Below are 17,141 nucleotides of genomic sequence, written 5' to 3' on the forward strand. Positions count from 1 at the left end.
ATTGAACGTAGAGCATCAGTTAAAATAGGGAACCCCGAACTGCGCAGACACCCCGTGGCTGCGCATAGATGCACAGACACATCGAGGAACATCACGTGTTAACGCACATTATTCATCAAAAAAGACACTTCTGCGCCGTAGAGCGCTACCGAGGCCTCACTTACACAGCTATCTTTTTTCCCCTTAATGAAGAATGCTTCCAAAACCTCCCGCGCACACGTGTTTTTGCTACGTCCAAGTATTTTAGTCTGTTGAAATCGTGCTTCGCATCCACAGGCAGCGCAGTGAGCTGGCAAATTCGCCATTTCTTTATTTTTGATTGACAGCTGGTGTTTCCGCGCGCGGTCATTTACGTGAACACCAGCTGTCAATCAAAAATAAAGAAATGGCGAATTTGCCAGCTCACTGCGCTGCCTGTGGATGCGAAGCACGATTTCAACAGACTAAAATACTTGGACGTAGCAAAAACACGTGTGCGCGGGAGGTTTTGGAAGCATTCTTCATTAAGGGGAAAAAAGATAGCTGTGTAAGTGAGGCCTCGGTAGCGCTCTACGGCGCAGAAGTGTCTTTTTTGATGAATAATGTGCGTTAACACGTGATGTTCCTCGATGTGTCTGTGCATCTATGCGCAGCCACGGGGTGTCTGCGCAGTTCGGGGTTCCCTATTTTAACTGATGCTCTACGTTCAATAAAAACAGTTGGTAGTGTGCGCTCGATCTGTCTAAGTGTTCCTTCTTTGTGTTGTCCTTTTCTAGTTTAGCGCAAATTTTCCTGCATAGTATGAACCAACTAGCCCCTCAAGACGTCCTGATCAAGTATAAGAACCGATAAGGTCTCTTTTTTTTTTGTTCGTGCTCATCAGGCTCTATGAACTACGAATCTATCTAAACTATGTAATATTTTTGTCGCTCCATGATTCACGTCGACAACTTTCGTACCTGCGATTTCTCTTACCTCAATGCGATAGCCATAGACTGTTAGCGCGTAGTAGCGATGAAGGTCGCCTAAAGGGACACCGATTTTAGAAGCCGTCCGCTCCGCCATGAAAATCTCCTGTATACAGAGGCGGCTCTGAGCGAGTGTGAAGCTCAGTAAATAAGATGTTTTATTTTGACATCAAAGTCAATTTTCTCATGACGCTCCTACTGCCATCGACAATGGCGTGACGTCAGGCTACTGTATCAATTCTGGTGACTTCGTACTCCAGTACGGCTAGTTGTGATGACGTCAGGTACTAAAACATGCAAAATGTCCTATTGAGCGTCGCCAACGGAGTGGCCAGGGAAACGTGACGATATCCTGTGCGAGCAAGCGACAAGAAGCTCATACCGTGTGGTGACGTGAAGGTGCAATAGAAACCAAAAGCTTACCAAACGCTAAGGCCTAGCGCCATTAAAAATACTTATATGGGACATTAATGTCGCATAAGTGTTCTTACACGATTAACGAGGGAAGTGTCGTGTATTACTATAGATTATAGAAGGGCTTCGCTGCGAGCTGGATCGTGCTTATAGAACAAACAAGAATTAATAGCAGCGTGAGCAAGGCAGGCAGGTGCACAGGGAACTAATTACGAATCTCTCTTAATCCCCCGTTACTCTACCACCTTCAATGCGCTGCAAACTAATAACCTCTAAGATTGGATCACGAACGATAATGTAACATCAAGAAGAATTTTATAATGTATACGCCTGTATAATAAGGGGAAATTAGAGCTTAGGTGCGGATTGCGAAATATGCAGTGAAAAAAGGAAGAGCCAAGACAACGGAGATGCGATGTTATAGGGTCCATGTAAGCTCTTGGACAATTCCTGCCAGACGTAGGTGTAGTTCCGGAAAGTGGCATTCTTTTACACGCGTTCTCTCTCCCAGTCCACCTTGCACCAAAATTGGAAAAGAGACGGGCTGCCTTTCACTAATCTCGCCGAGCATGTATTGTTCTGGGTGATATCTCTCCGCGCGAGCTTTCCTCGGCACGGTTGTCGGTGAGCCCCCTCGCCTTCGGAGCCGACGACTGAAGGCCCCAATCACCCGACGCGCTCCCTTCTCATCGTCCGCTAAGCTTCTTTCCTACTTCCATTTTTGCCTCGCGTAATCCGAATTTCGACAACGAGTCTAGCTCGGCCCGCCGATCTCCTCATCTGCCGCTAATCCCTGCAGGGAAACGCCCACGTTTCTGCGAACCCTCTCTGCATCGATCGCTCATGTCTCATCGCTCGTCTGCAATGCTTCAGCGCAGCAAGCGGCCCACAAAATATGTCCACATAAAACACGTAGCAATAAACCCAAGTGTGCAACGACGAAGGGAGACGGTACGAGAAAACGCGCACCTGCAGAACCACGTCGCTCCCCGTGGAAGTTGCACAAAAAGCAGCGGTCCCTTCTGACGCGAACACAATGAGGTGATTTCATTTTATATGTATTTTACCCTCAATGCACAAAGCTCTACAGAGGGGAGTGGGGTACATAAAAATAGCAAACAAAGGCGACCATAAATAACGTCAAACTACAGTACACATGAAGATATGATGTTACGCTGATACAAGTGTGTTCAAATGCAGGTGCGATGAGAAATACAGAGCCAACAAAAGGAAAAAAAAAACAAATTCTGTACACTTTACGCGTCAAGTAAATCAATCTGTAAGGTGTCTTCTCGTGGTACGAGAAGGGCAGTGTTGGTCGCTTGCGCTCCCACCTGAAGAAGAAAAATGTATCGCTGTGGCCGCATTTGCATTTATTTCTCGTCTGCAGCAGCTGTAAAAATGGCGCAATTTTCGGCCTTATGCTATGTGTCTCCCAAGCCAGTTTGTATTATATGTTATCTTTACTGAGAGTTAGAGAAAGAAATTCAAGTCGTAAGGACCTCTGCGTCAACACGATAGACGCTCAAGTGGAGAAATCGTGGGCCCCTATTGCCGGGCCAATACACAGTCGGTGATAAGAAACGGGAATCGAACACGCGACCTGCGAGTCACGTCCACGACAACCCGGAATATTGATTGAGCAACTCAACATGCAAAGTCGCCTAAAAGACAGATGCGACAAAATTTTGGAACGTGTAAAAAGAGTAGTTCAAGGTAGCGCAGATACAGGAGACACCTCCGCAAAAACGTCAACGTTCAGAGGAGAGGCGCAATAAAGAGCTAACAAGGAAAGACCATTTTGATACCGACACTATAAACAATCACAGCATATCCACGGAGTGAATGATGATGAGTGGGCGAAGCTGCGGAGGTTCATCGGTAAACCGTGAATCTTCCGTGAATTCTGCCCAGTACATCATCACCGACGTGAGATAGGGCGCGTTTATACTAAAAGTTCGATGAGTTATGACGACTTGCAGCTCACTTTAATTTTACATGTACGCTGTGAATTTTCATTGTTTAGAAAACCATTGCTTTAGAAAACATCTGGCGTCTTTCGTTAAGCAGCTGGCGTCTTTTTCTTTTGCTTTAGAAACATCTGGCGTTCTTCCGTTTTGCTTTTACAAAACATCTGGCGTCTTTCGTTGGTTTATTTCATCAATCAACGGCGTTTTGAACAAAATTTTTATTGTTTAATCACGCACAGGAGAAATCTCACCAGGCACTACCTTGGAGGTAAAGAATGGCTGCTAATGGGAATGAGAGACAGAAGAAGTCGGCTTTTAGCTACCGCTGCGAATTTTTTATTGTTCAACAACGCACAGGAAAAATCTCCCACCGGCACCACCTTGGAGGTCAAAGCGTAAGACTGGTTACGGACTACGACCAAGGGTCGGTTTCTTCGTATACCTCCCATAGGACGCGAAATTCAAACGCTCCGCCGACGCAAGCGCCGACAGCGCCGAGAGCGCTATTGAGTTACGCCCCTTGCAGAAGGCCGCCAAGCTCAAAGGGCGATGACGTAGCGATTACGTCGCTTACGTCGTCAGGGCAACAGTAACAACAGCCGCTCGCCTCCACCCCCTCTTCCTCCCTCTCCGCGCGCCGTTTTCTTTCTATTTTTTTTGTGCGCTTGCTCTTCCTCCTCTCCCATGCCGCGCACCGTTTTTTATTTTGTACGCTTGCTTTTTCTCCTCTCCTATGCGCCGCGTTGGGATTTTTTTTTTTTTTCGCGTGCGCTCGCGCGCGTGCTGTGCTTGGCCGCGCATTCGCGTTTGCCCGCAGCAGGCATGTGCTAGAGCATAAAGGACGAATCCACCTACAACATTTCTGTTACCTCTTTTTATTGTTCTGTTTCCGAAACTCAAGATTTGCATGTAATGGGGCACGATACAAGTTCAGGAGAAGAACAGAAGGGAAGAATTCACAGTGTGTGCATGACTAAACACAAAAGTTTATTGTAAAATTTAGAAATTAAAAAATCGAACACATTGGAAAGTGTAGGCCCTTTGACGTACACACATATAAGAAACACGATTTTCATTTGGTGCAACACCGAACAAAGTGCAGAGGAGCCTCTGATGAGAGGTAATCATGCAGTTTAAAGAAATGTCAGTGCATGACGAAAACATAACGAAGCGCAAAATATGTAAATATGAAATAATATTGCAAATGATTTACTTATTAACCGTTGAAATGATAAAACACAAAACAACCACTTACATATTTGCTCAGATTTTGCACAAATATACATGAAATGCTGGACACCTTCACCAGATAAACAAAATGAAAAAGATAAGATTTAGCACAGTAAGTAGTACATTGCGCTAAAAAGAGCAAGACACAATATATGGTACTTGAACACTACTTGAAAGTTAGTTGGTGGCAACGGGATGCAGGACATGGTCAGTTTATGCAGCAGCCCATGACATTCGAAGAAAAGCGTATTACTCAACGACCAGGTGAAATAAGCCTATACGCAGCTTTTCTTTCACCGCGGATACAATGCCTAGCTGCTGAAGGGAGGACGTCATGTTGGGTACACTGAGCACTTCATTGTGATAAACACAAACCGTAAAATTCTGCATATAGGACATGTCTCATGCCTACACATGAATCCTTAGAGCGGTTTTTCCATAGGCAATAACAGAGACAATATATAAACACACAAACTACTTCTTCAGCCGTAAGTACATAGCATATTCACGCACCGAGAAGAAGCACTGGGGGAAGGGTAGAAAGCTGGTCCACTTGAGTTGCGGATCGAGACTTCGCAGAGCGCTGATTCTACAGCTGTTAACCCCTCCTTGGGCAAACGCATCAGTTCTTGCCTTCTCGAATACTCCGAAAACGTTTCCGTCCTGAAATAAAGCAATTGAAAACTTAATTCCAACGATACAAATTACGCAGTCGCATGAGGCAAACGTAGTTTCGTCGTCTCGGCTCAGTGCAAGCTGCGATACATTAGGCAGTTTTAGAATAGCGTACGCTATTTTAGCGTTTGCGGCTCGCTATTTCCGTCACTACGGGAGCCCGCAAGCGGTTAGCGTACGACGCATGACAGTTGCGCGAGAAGCCAACGCAAAGCTTTTCGTACGCTATTCTAAAACTGCCTATTGAGTCTCAGGAACGCGTATTTAAACGATGGCGAGTGATAAACAGGCAAAAAAAGCAAAACGCACTTCCATCACGCAGTTCTGTCATAGACGCAAAAGTTAAACTACGAGTCTCAAGTTCTTTAATTTTATTCCTTCTAGGAACAGCGATATTAACTGCAACATCGTGCTTTTCACGATTCAGCCGTAATTAAAAAAAAACAATAACTGTGTTGTCCAACTGCAATTCGTAAATGTGTGGCTGCGAACGCAAGCCGCATGCTCACCTTTAGTTTTTCGGAACCTCGAAGAATCTTGCGGAACTCGGCCGGTCTTGAAGTATCCGTGCACCGTTCCATGATGTACGAATGGTGCGTGCCGTTAACCACCACGGCGGCAAGAGCGCACAACACGCAAACACCACGAAAACTCCACACGCCGGCCAAAGCTCGCTTCATGTAACGGAACATCACGAAACTTCATATCAAGGCCGGCGACTAGGGCGGGCTCCTGTATGGCGGCGACGGAGCACGGCTGACATAACGACCACTCCGATAAGTTTCAAGAGCGAATAATGACTCGCTAACCACAACGGGAGACTTGCAGGTGTCCGCCAAGCATAGCCTCCCTGCACGGCCAGCCTGGTGCCCGCTCTCAGCACTCGCTTCGTGCTACAACGGAACTTTCGAGGAATTCAAAACTAGCGTCGCGGCGCGCGCGCGGCTTCCGCGGCCGGCGCGGGGTGCACAGCTTTGCCGGCACGGCGGCAGGCTGCCATTGGCTGCTTTAATTTTGAATCTCCATGAACACTAGCGCCAAATTCACCTTCAGTTACGGCCCCTTTCAAAAGGCCGCCGAACTAGCAAATTATTCAAGATGGTGTCGGTGACGTCATCATGACGTAATTCTTTGGGACGCCGGAGCGGCAGTGTTTCCGGGTATTGCTACGACTACGACTACGAGGGACGAACGGGTGCCGCCTTAAGGAGCTTCGCCCCTAAAAAAGAAAGCAACTCCGCCATTACATAACTAGGGACGTTCAGCGCAATAACACGGAGCCACAAGAAAGAGACGCAGACATGTGTTGTCTGCGTCTATTTCTTGTGGCTCCGTGTTATTGCGCTGAACGTCCCTAGTTATGCATCTGTACCAACCCGCCCAACTCGCCGCACTTGTCAGTCCGCCATTACAGACTGCTGTGAGTGGTGCATGATCTAGAATGCGCAGACCGCGGTGTGCACGCGTGAACGTGACACGGAGTCCGAGATAAAGCGACAGCTACATGGATGCACTCGTCATCTTACGTGCGATTTGTAGGGTGCTAGCTAGCTGCCAAGATTACTTCCGTCGTTTGCCTACTATTTACTTCTAGCATTTTTAGGCAGAGTGAGATTTCGTTGCAGTTCGCCTTTAACTGTACTGAGCCGAGCTGTTTCAACCGCAGGTGCTGGCGTCCGTGCGCTACGATTGGTCCCGCTCGCAGCTGGTGTGGCTCTCCTGCAGCCGCGTCGTGCTGGTGCCGCTGCTGGCGCTGTGCGCGTTGCCGCGATGGTACAGCTCCACCGGCTCTGATCTCTGGGCCATGGCCCTGTCTGCGGCGCTGGGCGTCACCAACGGCCTGCTCGGATCACTGCCCATGATACTGGCGCCTGGCAGGGTGCCCGACGACCAGAAGGAGCTCACCGGTGCGTCAACGCAATTCCTTTCTTTGGGTTTGTTCGTGTAGCTCATGACAGGGCAATCGCGGTGACGATGGAGCAAGGACCCCTGAGCAAGGCCGGAATGGGAATCGATAGAACCTTTATCCCGGTAGCTTAGAGATTCAAGTACTGCGTAAGACGCTGTCCTCCTATTGGCGTGGTATGAGCGAAATGTGTCGTGCGGAAATCAGGGAGCTAGAAGAAGCTTTACGAAAGGCAACGGCAGTTATCGATGTGTCTGATTGTTCGTGGCTGCGGCCACCAAAGGATAGGCACAATTTCAGAATTAGTATCACCATCAGCCACTGCTTTTCAATCACGTGCCGGTAGCTGGACGCGTGAAAATTGCATCAGAAAGATAAAAAGTATCAAAAAGAAAAACAATTACCAAATGCCCGTTTCATCAATGCAATTTCATTTTTATGATGAATGCGTAAATATAGTAATTACTTTGCATGAAAGCAGTGAAAAAGCCGCAATTTTCGCCATTTCCGATTTCGTTCACAATGTGAACACGGCACAAGACCCGTGTCCAGTGCTGGGCAGTATCGAAGATACATGTATCTTAGATACTATCTTAGATACTCTATGTGTATCTTGTATCTGTATCGCGATACTTCTCGAAAAACGAGTATCTGTATCTGTATTTCCGATACATTCGATAATGTATCGTGTATCTTAAGACACAAGATACTTCTATCGCTACACAACCGTGCGAAACAATAATCGCTGGCCAAGCTCCGCTTCTCAAGCTGGTACAGGTACCACTAAGCCATCTGAATGAGTCTTGGGGCAGTGACGCAATTTTATTTTTCCGCCAGAGTATCCCAGTGAGGGCAGAAGATGAGGAAGACAAGCGCGCGGATGTCTACGCCCAGCCCACCTACCTTTTTGTTTGCTCGATTTCTTTTCTTTTTAGTTACGCCAATGCCGCGACACTTGCTCTTAGCCACTGTCCTGCGCCGCGTGTATCGCGCAAATTCTGATGTTGCTACAGTGTCGTTATTGAAGATTCTCTCGCGTCTTGCGTCTTACTCCGTAACTAAATGTGATGTGTGCAAAATGGGGTTCCTCTGCGTCGCGTGTGTTTTTCATATCAACGATTTCAAGGATCTCGTGGATGTAAGTTTGACTTGCATGCCATGAATTAACTTATATGCAAATAAGAATCTAACAACGTTAGCACCACTGGTACTGATGCTAGATCTAAAAGAGCAAGTGTTTACCTAACAGAAAATATCTTCGCGTACCGTGTTTTTCACTTCTTGCTACATTTATTCAAAGAATTTACGAAATCATAATTTTATTATTAGCACAAGTGCTTTCTTAGCTGTCATTTTGCATCCCTTACATTACCTAAGTCTGTGCAGTGTTTTTCCGGTCTGGTCACTGCAGTATGTCTTTTGTAACGCGCTCCCAAAATAAGATCTCTGCTTTATTGTTCTATCTGTCTACTTTATTTCCACTACTGTTTCCACAGTTACACGTTGCCAAGGCGATGTTGAAAACAAGTATATAATTATGTGGGCGTACCTTGAGTAAACAGTACAAAACATTCTGCTTACCGATTAGGAAAATAGCGAAATTGAGTTTGCAATATAATATTGGAAATCATTAGGAGCCATCTTAAAGATGTTAGGAAGGGGATTCGAGAAACTTTGTTTTTCAGAATGCTCTGTTTTGCTCTTGAGCATCCCAACGAGCCGTTTTAGGCAATTTTCCATAGGCACTGAATTTTTTATTGTCTCAACATTTAAGATGACAATACTTCATGCTCATAGCTATTAAGGGGCCCGTCTGCATTGTGTTTCTGTACTCATTCAATGTGAATGTTTGATACACAACCACCTCTCTATTTAACTTATATTTGTTTTCCTGTTCTAGGCTTTCTTAAATATTTTTCGCATTACTAATCGCCACGTAACGGGAGCTACAAGTGGCAATAGCGCGAATAGCGGCGGTGTCCTGAGACGCTTTGTACGTCTGAGACGTTTCTGTGTTGCATATGTTCTCTCGTTGAAGGAAAATTGCTAAAAGTTTGCACGTTAGTGAGTATATCAACAAAGAATCCTTTACGCCGGCAGATAAGTAGAATATGAAAATTCATTGCAGTTTTATGTCATCTACGTATACACAAGGGTTTTCAATCTGAGCTTATAGCCAGCGGGCCGCAGTGGCGAAATTTAGTTGCAAGGGCCGGGACAGTGAAGATGGTGGGAGAGAGTTTGAACAAAATGACGTTTGAAAGGAAGCCTTCCCCATATCTTATATATAGGTCACTTCTGAAGGGGATTTGGAGTCAGGATTCGAGAAACATCGATACCGATGTACAGAATGACTGATATCTGGACGCTGATTCTCAAATATAGAGTTTTTGTACCACGGTTATGTTTTAGCACATGGTGATCACATGTTCCTGACGAAAGGAATGCTTGAGGAGACCAGTCATGCCTGTGCAGCTCACGAACCTACTTATTTAGAAAATAAAAACAAATGAGACAAAGACAGTCATGTGTGCGGGCCGGGCCGCTAGCGAAAGGTCTCAAACCCCTAGTATACACCATGCGTCAACCCCCCCCCCCCCCCCAAAAAAAAAAGAAAGAAAAATGTCGCCACCAGCGTCGTTGCTGCTGTACACCTGTCCGGATATAGAGTATTGTGCAAGCTGTCTTTTACAGATATGGAAAAAGTCCTCACCGGTATTTGCCCCGTCGTGCGAAGGCTTCTTTTGAAGTTATTGTTTTTATATGGCAACCTGCTAGATGGTCGGCAAGCTGTGCAAAGCAAGTACCGCTGTCAGCGAAGTGTACAAAGTGTTGTCCTGTTAGGAAGCTAAAACAAACCCCGATAAGTTGTTTTGGAAGGAAACTAATGTTTCCTTCCAAAAACTAATGCTTTGAGCAAGAAGGGCAAAACGTTTGAGATACTAACAGACATTTCATTCAAGTGAAACAAAATAGGTCACAGTAAAGACATTTTCGTGCATAGGCGTTTGCTGCTACATTATATGGATCTATAATAACAAATTTGAGAATGTATCGAAGTATCTTAAGATACAATTGCCAAGTATCGTATCGGATACAATTTTTGCGGCAGTATCTTGTATCTGTATCTCCAATACTTCTTGCCTGAGTATCTTGTATCGTATCGCGATACAATTTCAATGTATCTTTGCCCAGCCCTGCCCGTGTCTTAAGCCGAAACGTTCTGTGAAGCCATACCTTATTACGTGCCAACAACGGGATTGTGCATGGCGACCGCTTCTTTCATGAAATAGCTCGGCAGTTTCGGCTGTCTGCGGACGCCGTTTTAGCTGTTTCGCGTCGCATATTTGCGGCGCTTCGTGCTAGGCTCGCTCCAAGGATCGACCCATTTAACCGGATTGCGGCCAAATATGACCGAATTAACGAGAATTTGATGCCACTGAAAGGTGTATATGCTGGCCGGGACCAGAGAACACGTCCGAGTTATCCGATTTTGCGAATTAACGAGTGTCGAATTCATAAGCTTTTACTTTATAATAGGCATGATTGCATGCGCTGAATGAAAAGAATCACGTAGTATACCCCGGTAAGGCAACACCTAGCGTGCCTTCGCGGGCTCTAAACTGCATAGAGATGAATCCGAACCAGCCGTACTTTGACTTTCTTTGTTTTCTTTCCAGGGAACATAATGACGCTATCGTACAGCGTGGGGCTGACCACGGGGTCGGGACTGGCCTACCTGCTGGTGTACTTGATTCAAGGCTACGACTTCGGGGGACCCGACTGCAGTGAACATTTTCCTTCCACGCCGAACTCGCTCAACGAGACATCGTGGCTTACGCTAGCTAGCGCCAACGCCACTCGCCATTTGCAGGCGCTATAAGAGTTGCGTAAATGTTACAAATATGCTGCGCTAAAAAAAAAAAAAGAAACCTTTGTCTGCTGCATTCGCACAATTCTTATAGTCGGTTGCAACCTAAGCATAAATGTAAACTCCCCGCAGAGCGGTCGTAGTCCCACCCAGATAAAGTTTGCATCCACAGAGGAAAGTTTAATGAACCAACATACGCAAGCGCTAGTGACGCTTATACGCTAAATGCTTATGAATTGCGTCAGTATAACTTACACAAACGCTAGACGCAGTCTTACGTAGACTGGAATAATACACTGCAAGCTACACAGTAACTATAGAGCGAGAAACGTGCTAACGAAAGCATCATATAGCTCACAAGAAGGTAGGGGGGAAAAACGGGGGGGGAGGGTTTAACTCGTTCCTTTCTCTGCATTTGCTCGATTCCGTGACGTCAAGAACCTTTCTAGTAATTCAGGCGATTTTTCCATACAGACCCATGTTTGTGTCGCCGATTTTCGATCGAAACTGTGACTTCCTGTTAAATTTCAGCAAAGATTTCGTCCTCGCTGCTCAGCCAAACCTAATGTTCTACGTAGTGATGACTAACCTTTTATTCTTAATATGCGTAGTATTTACATTAGCAGCGAAAAAGTGCTTACTGTTTGAACGGAAACCACGACGTTCTTGCGCAGATGATTGGCAGACGCGTTGCAGTGCTGGGGGCGGAGCTTGTACTTATTCTTAGGCTGTAACCGACAACAGTGTTACATGACAATAAATATTCAAAGGAGCTTCTGCGCCGGCCATAAATTATCTAGCTAGCCTAAAAATGGGGCGCGATCGCTAGGACAACCTTGAGCAAGGAAGCTTAATATTTAAAGTTATTATTTATGCGTGGAAACACAGAATCTGTTTCCTACCTCGTGCTTGGTCACTTTTGCACCTGCGACGCACATACAGGTGACACTAGAGGCGATCCTTCGGGGACTTCACAGAGTGTGTCGACTGCACACGCGGGTTTTCCTAATCGTCCTCAGTTCGGCCTCACCGGCTAGCTTTCACGAAGCCGTTATCTCTACGATGCATTATGGGACACACGAAGACGTGGGAAAAAGCATAGAGTTTCCTACAATTACCTAGAGGGAACTCTGGCGCTTCGATCGTTCAGCCACCATGGGAATGATGGGTAGTACACGGATTTGCCTAATCTTCGTCTTACGTCTTAATCTTACGGCTTCGAACGCACTTGTGGCTTTACTATCACTGTGTTTTGGCGTTCGTTTCGGATAAAAGAATGGACCGTTGTGAACTTCGTGACCACACTTGAATTGCTGAGCCTAAAGAGGTTAAAGTGGTCAAGTGGAAATGCTGACTTTAGCTTAACTTCCTATTGCGACAAAGTGGATGCAGGCGACGCGGAGCCAAACGGAGCCGAAATAACGAAGCTTAGGCAAATCCGTGTACTACTCATCATTCCCATGCTAGCTGAAGCGTCATGCATTGCAGCTCCCACAGACACTAGCGCCAGAGTTCTCTCTAGTGTATCTATAGGAAACTCTATGGGAAAAAGGGTGCCTCGTCGAAACCGAGGAAGCCTCCAACACCGGCCATCTGATCTGCAGAGGCATGTTCTGCTGATAATCTCACCATCCAAGGTCTGTGCATGCAGACCTGACGTACTAGGCAAGCCCTATGAACTGGAATATATTTTCAACAAAGGCGACCGTACTCCAAGGTACGTGACCTTGCATGTTTAGCGGACGCACTGTCGCCATGCAAGCGATGTTCCACATGGAACCCCACGTGAGCGACGGCATGATAGCGTTTTCAGTGTGAGGGCCGCAAATACACACAAAGCCTTCTTAAGATTACCTCCATTATTTATATTATTACTGCAGCCCCCGAAATCTATTCCGTACAATATGGGCTCAATGCGCTAATTTAACCGAAGGGTATGCTCACCACCTTACACGAATAACTTGAGTCAGCGTGAAAAAAGCGAGTACAAAGAAGGAACGCACACAACAGGACGAGCGCTGGTTGTTGTACCAGTGTATTGTTGAGCAGTGTACAGTGTATTGGGTAGCAACAAGTTGCTGCTACCCAATACGCTGTTCCACTTCCTAATATGTATTAATGATCTTGCATATGGTGCAACTGTTGTTCTACAATCATTTGCGGATGGCTGTGTATTATACAATAGGATAACATTACTAGGACGATCAAATGGCTAGCTTTAAAAAAATCACGGAGTGGTGCAACCAATTGCAGAAGACGCTGGACCAAGAAACATCTGTGCCTGTGTCCATAACGAGAATGCAAGCTCATTCGCAATTACAAATACGAAATTCGTGACACTGAGCTAAAATAGGTGCTAGCCGAAACGAGGTGTAGAGGTCGAGAGGATCACTACTGAAAGTTCGCTATACGCTGATAAAGAAAAAAAATAAATAAAGCAGCCTTACTTGACGCCCATTCTCTCAGTCCCGAACAGCCAAGAAGAGCGGCCATCGTGTATTAGAGTGTCGGGGACATAGTATCTTGCATGCTCGGGAGGCATCGAGTTTTCTTTCTTTTTTGTTCTTGGCTTCTCACATAATATACCGATGGACCTAAACGTTAGCATGAAGTCGCGTTTCATGCAGATTCTGTAAAAGCGACTGATAGAACTCTTCTTACCGCTGAGGCTTTTCATGCGGCCTTTCTGGTTATAAGAACTGCTGAAATTTGCAGACAAGATTACCGATTTTTTATGGCAACATAGAGAGCCCCTTCTCAAGCACAACGTTAAGAAAATACACAAAAAGGAAATTCGCAGGATTCGTGAGCATAAGGAAGCCTTACTACCAATATTTGAAATGCGAAGAAAGAAGCCAGTTGCGTTCCCTGGGCAGTTGACATAATTTTAATGTTCATACAGATGAATCGTGTAAAAATAATCCGTTGGAATTCGCATTTAATATAGCGATCGCGACGCTGGAATAAATGTTAAAATTGTCTAGAGTGACATTTTCTACCGTGACAGATTTAATTGCTGTCTTCAGTACTACGCACTTCGTAGCGTCAACGGAGGTCACAATGAAAAAGCCAATCTATTTTGTCATCGAGAAGAAGCGCACGCGTCAATTAAGAGCTCACACCGAAAAGCTTTGAATACACGATTAATTCATGATGCAAACAATATCATGACGTCTTGGTTGAAACGACGTTTATTCAGCCCAAGGCCTCGGAGAAGAACGGGCAGAGCGTGCACACACCCGACGATGATGACAATGACACACGGTGACGATGAGGACAGAGAGACAAACGGATGATGATGATTATGATAATGCACAGATGAGAAAGAAGCACGTAACTAGTGCCCACAATATTATTAAATTGCGATTGAAATATACCGTTTGCGATATAGCCCTGACACATCCCTCTTTTTATTTATTGTAGCGGGCGAAGTTCACGCGTTGTAAGTGGCGGAGTGAACGGCGCGTTTCAAAAATGACGCATCGTTCACCGAAATGACGATTCAAAGGCCGCTAAGCGGAACTTTTACTGAGAGACGCACTTAATTGCTAGGCACGAAGGAAATAAAAAAGAGAGGAAGAAAAATAAAGGCGCCCCGTAATTGGCCTCGAAGAAAATTGGTTTTGACCAATAAATGAAGCGATAAAAATACGCACGAACAAATCTGGGCTCTGAAAAGGCGCTGTTGTCATCACAGCGGGGAAGCCAATCGCTAAGTGGTTCCTAGCAAAGCTTTCTTTGTCCTCCCTCGGAGGGGAGCCCTGCACAGAAGAGCGCTTTCCCCGGTTCTCGTTATCTTTGCTCATTCGTGGCCAGAATAATTATTCCCCGGGTTACTCCATCAGCGGAACGCCTTGTCTGCGGCATTCGTATCTGCTGGCTCGACGGCATCAATCTTTCACTGCAGGTGCGGCTTCGCATTTGGCGCCAAGTCTCTTGAATGGCCATGGCTCATTAGGCGATTTCCTTCTTTACGTTTCTTCTTTACTGCAAGGCGAGACCAAACTATGCTTCTTAGCTGCCCTGATTCCTTTTTTTTTTCTTAAAGGCGAAAGCCTTAGATGCTTCATCGAAAGCGAAAATTGGCCTTCGGCGTCCCGCGTCGTCGGCGTCAACGCGAGTGATAACAAAATATCATCACGCGATGACGTCAACATTTGACGTCATCATGAGGCCACAGATAGCCGAATTTCGGGACGTTATCATGACGTCACCAAACGTGACGTCACATGAAGGCGTCATCACACGACATGTCGCTTGGTCGAAGGGGGACCGGCCACGGAGGAGGAGGAGAAGAAAAACGGAAAGACAGGGAGGTTAGCCAGTTCTAAGACCGGCTGGCTACCCTGTGCTGGGGAAAGAGGGAGGGGGAGAGGCAGTGCATAACCAGGCGAGGTGCAGAAAGCTTTCGGAGGGGATCGACTGAGGTGGCTTTCGCCTTCGAATCGTCTTAGGCGACGGCATAAGGGATCCTGTGAGTTTTTTCATTCTTGTTTTTACCCACTGTGGTCGCTTAGCTGTTAATGTGTTGCGCTGCAGCGGTCGAGGGCGCGGGTTCGATTCTCAGCCGCGGCAGCCGCGCGTTGGTGGTAGCGAAATAAAGACACCCTCGCACATAGATTTACAAGTGCACTCTAAAAAAACTCTGGGTGGTAAAAGAAAAAAAAAAACAAAAACATGGTTGATCCCTCCGTCATAGGAATCGGTACAACACGAAATTAAAACGTGTCCTTACAGAAGTAGTTCAATGTTTACTGTACATACGTTGATACAAGCGAGCGTGCCCAATCTCTCTTGGTGTTTAGCAGCTATAGCACCGTTTAACGTGTACGCACCCATGTTGACGCTTGGTGATACATCTTTTTCCCGACGACTAACGTCCATGATCAATGAACAAAGAAACCTTTGTGGTAGCTGTAATAGTTATTCATTCTAAAAAGACAGGGCGTGCAAACACGGACACAAGAAAGAAGTCAGGACACCACAAACGCCGACTAACAACTGAAGAGACGCACAACGGCTGAAAAGAAAGAAGGTACGAAAACTTATCTGCGCATGCCCATGCAACAGGCAAACCTATCAATCCGGCACGCGTGGCGGTCTACGTAGAAGGTAACTGTTAAGGCATTTGATTTCATCTTTATGCAAGTTAATCGACGGTTGGCTCACGCGTGCGCTACCACTATTCTCGATATGCCATGCTTCAATCATCAGTTAAATGTAAACATTTCGACAGAAGTCTGTCTGGCTGGGTAGAGCACAGTCACCCCTGAAGAAGAGACCAAGCCGGTCTCGAAACGTCGGGTTTCCTCCAAGAATTTGTGGCTGGAGGTATTTCAACTTCTTAATTCAATCATCAGGCGCGTTTCTTCATTTCTATGCCGGTACAACACTGCGCATTCTTCAAATTTTGGCGTGCACTTACAATCTCGACAATGTAAAGAAAGATTAGAAGGTGAGCCTCCGGTTAGCGATCTCTTATGTTCCAACAATCTCTGGTTGATGCATCGGCCCGTCTGTCCTACATAGAAGCGGCCGCAGCTGAAAGGGATCTTATACACCACACTCGTACGGCAATCAGTGAATTTGTTGGTGTGTTTTACGAAACAAATATCGGTCCGCTTCTTGTCTTTTACTAATAGTTAACAGTCAAAGCGTAATCAGAAAAGGCGGTGTGACAGCCAGAAGAGCGTCGGTGATTGGACGCAGAACTTGCGCTATAAGGTCGCCATCCTGCGGCATGTCATGAATTAATTAAACTATTAATAATATAATTATTCATTAATTCAATAATTTGATTGCAAACATAGATATAAAGGACACAGAGAAAAGAGGGGGAGAGCAAGCTGGAAACTGCCACCTACAGAGAAGGAGAGAAAGAGGAATGAAGAAGGGAGTGTAAAGAAAAAATTGACGAAGACTTGAACAAAAAAGACACTGCTACGTTATTGCGCACCGCCTTGAGGACGAAGACTGAACCACACCAACACAAGCGCAACAATGTATAGATACCAAGTGGCCCAAGCAAGTATCCTTATAAGGTAAACACACACACACACACACACACACACACACACACACACACACACATATATATATATATATATATATATATATATATATATATA

General features: G+C 45.8%; 1 protein-coding gene across 1 annotated transcript in view; it reads left to right on the plus strand.

Moving 5' to 3' along the window:
• LOC119400443 (equilibrative nucleoside transporter 4) overlaps positions 1-11,780 on the plus strand; it is a 173,176-nt gene extending 161,396 nt beyond the window's left edge. The window contains exons 9-10 of the mRNA XM_037667483.2: positions 6,903-7,143; positions 10,823-11,780. Coding sequence (XP_037523411.1) covers positions 6,903-7,143; positions 10,823-11,025 — 444 coding nt within the window. The 3' untranslated portion in view covers positions 11,026-11,780. The remainder of the gene's footprint in view (positions 1-6,902; positions 7,144-10,822) is intronic.
• The last annotated feature ends 5,361 nt before the right edge of the window (positions 11,781-17,141 follow it).

Source organism: Rhipicephalus sanguineus, chromosome 7 (assembly GCF_013339695.2).
Source record: "Rhipicephalus sanguineus isolate Rsan-2018 chromosome 7, BIME_Rsan_1.4, whole genome shotgun sequence".
NCBI classification, from domain to species: Eukaryota; Metazoa; Arthropoda; class Arachnida; order Ixodida; family Ixodidae; genus Rhipicephalus; species Rhipicephalus sanguineus.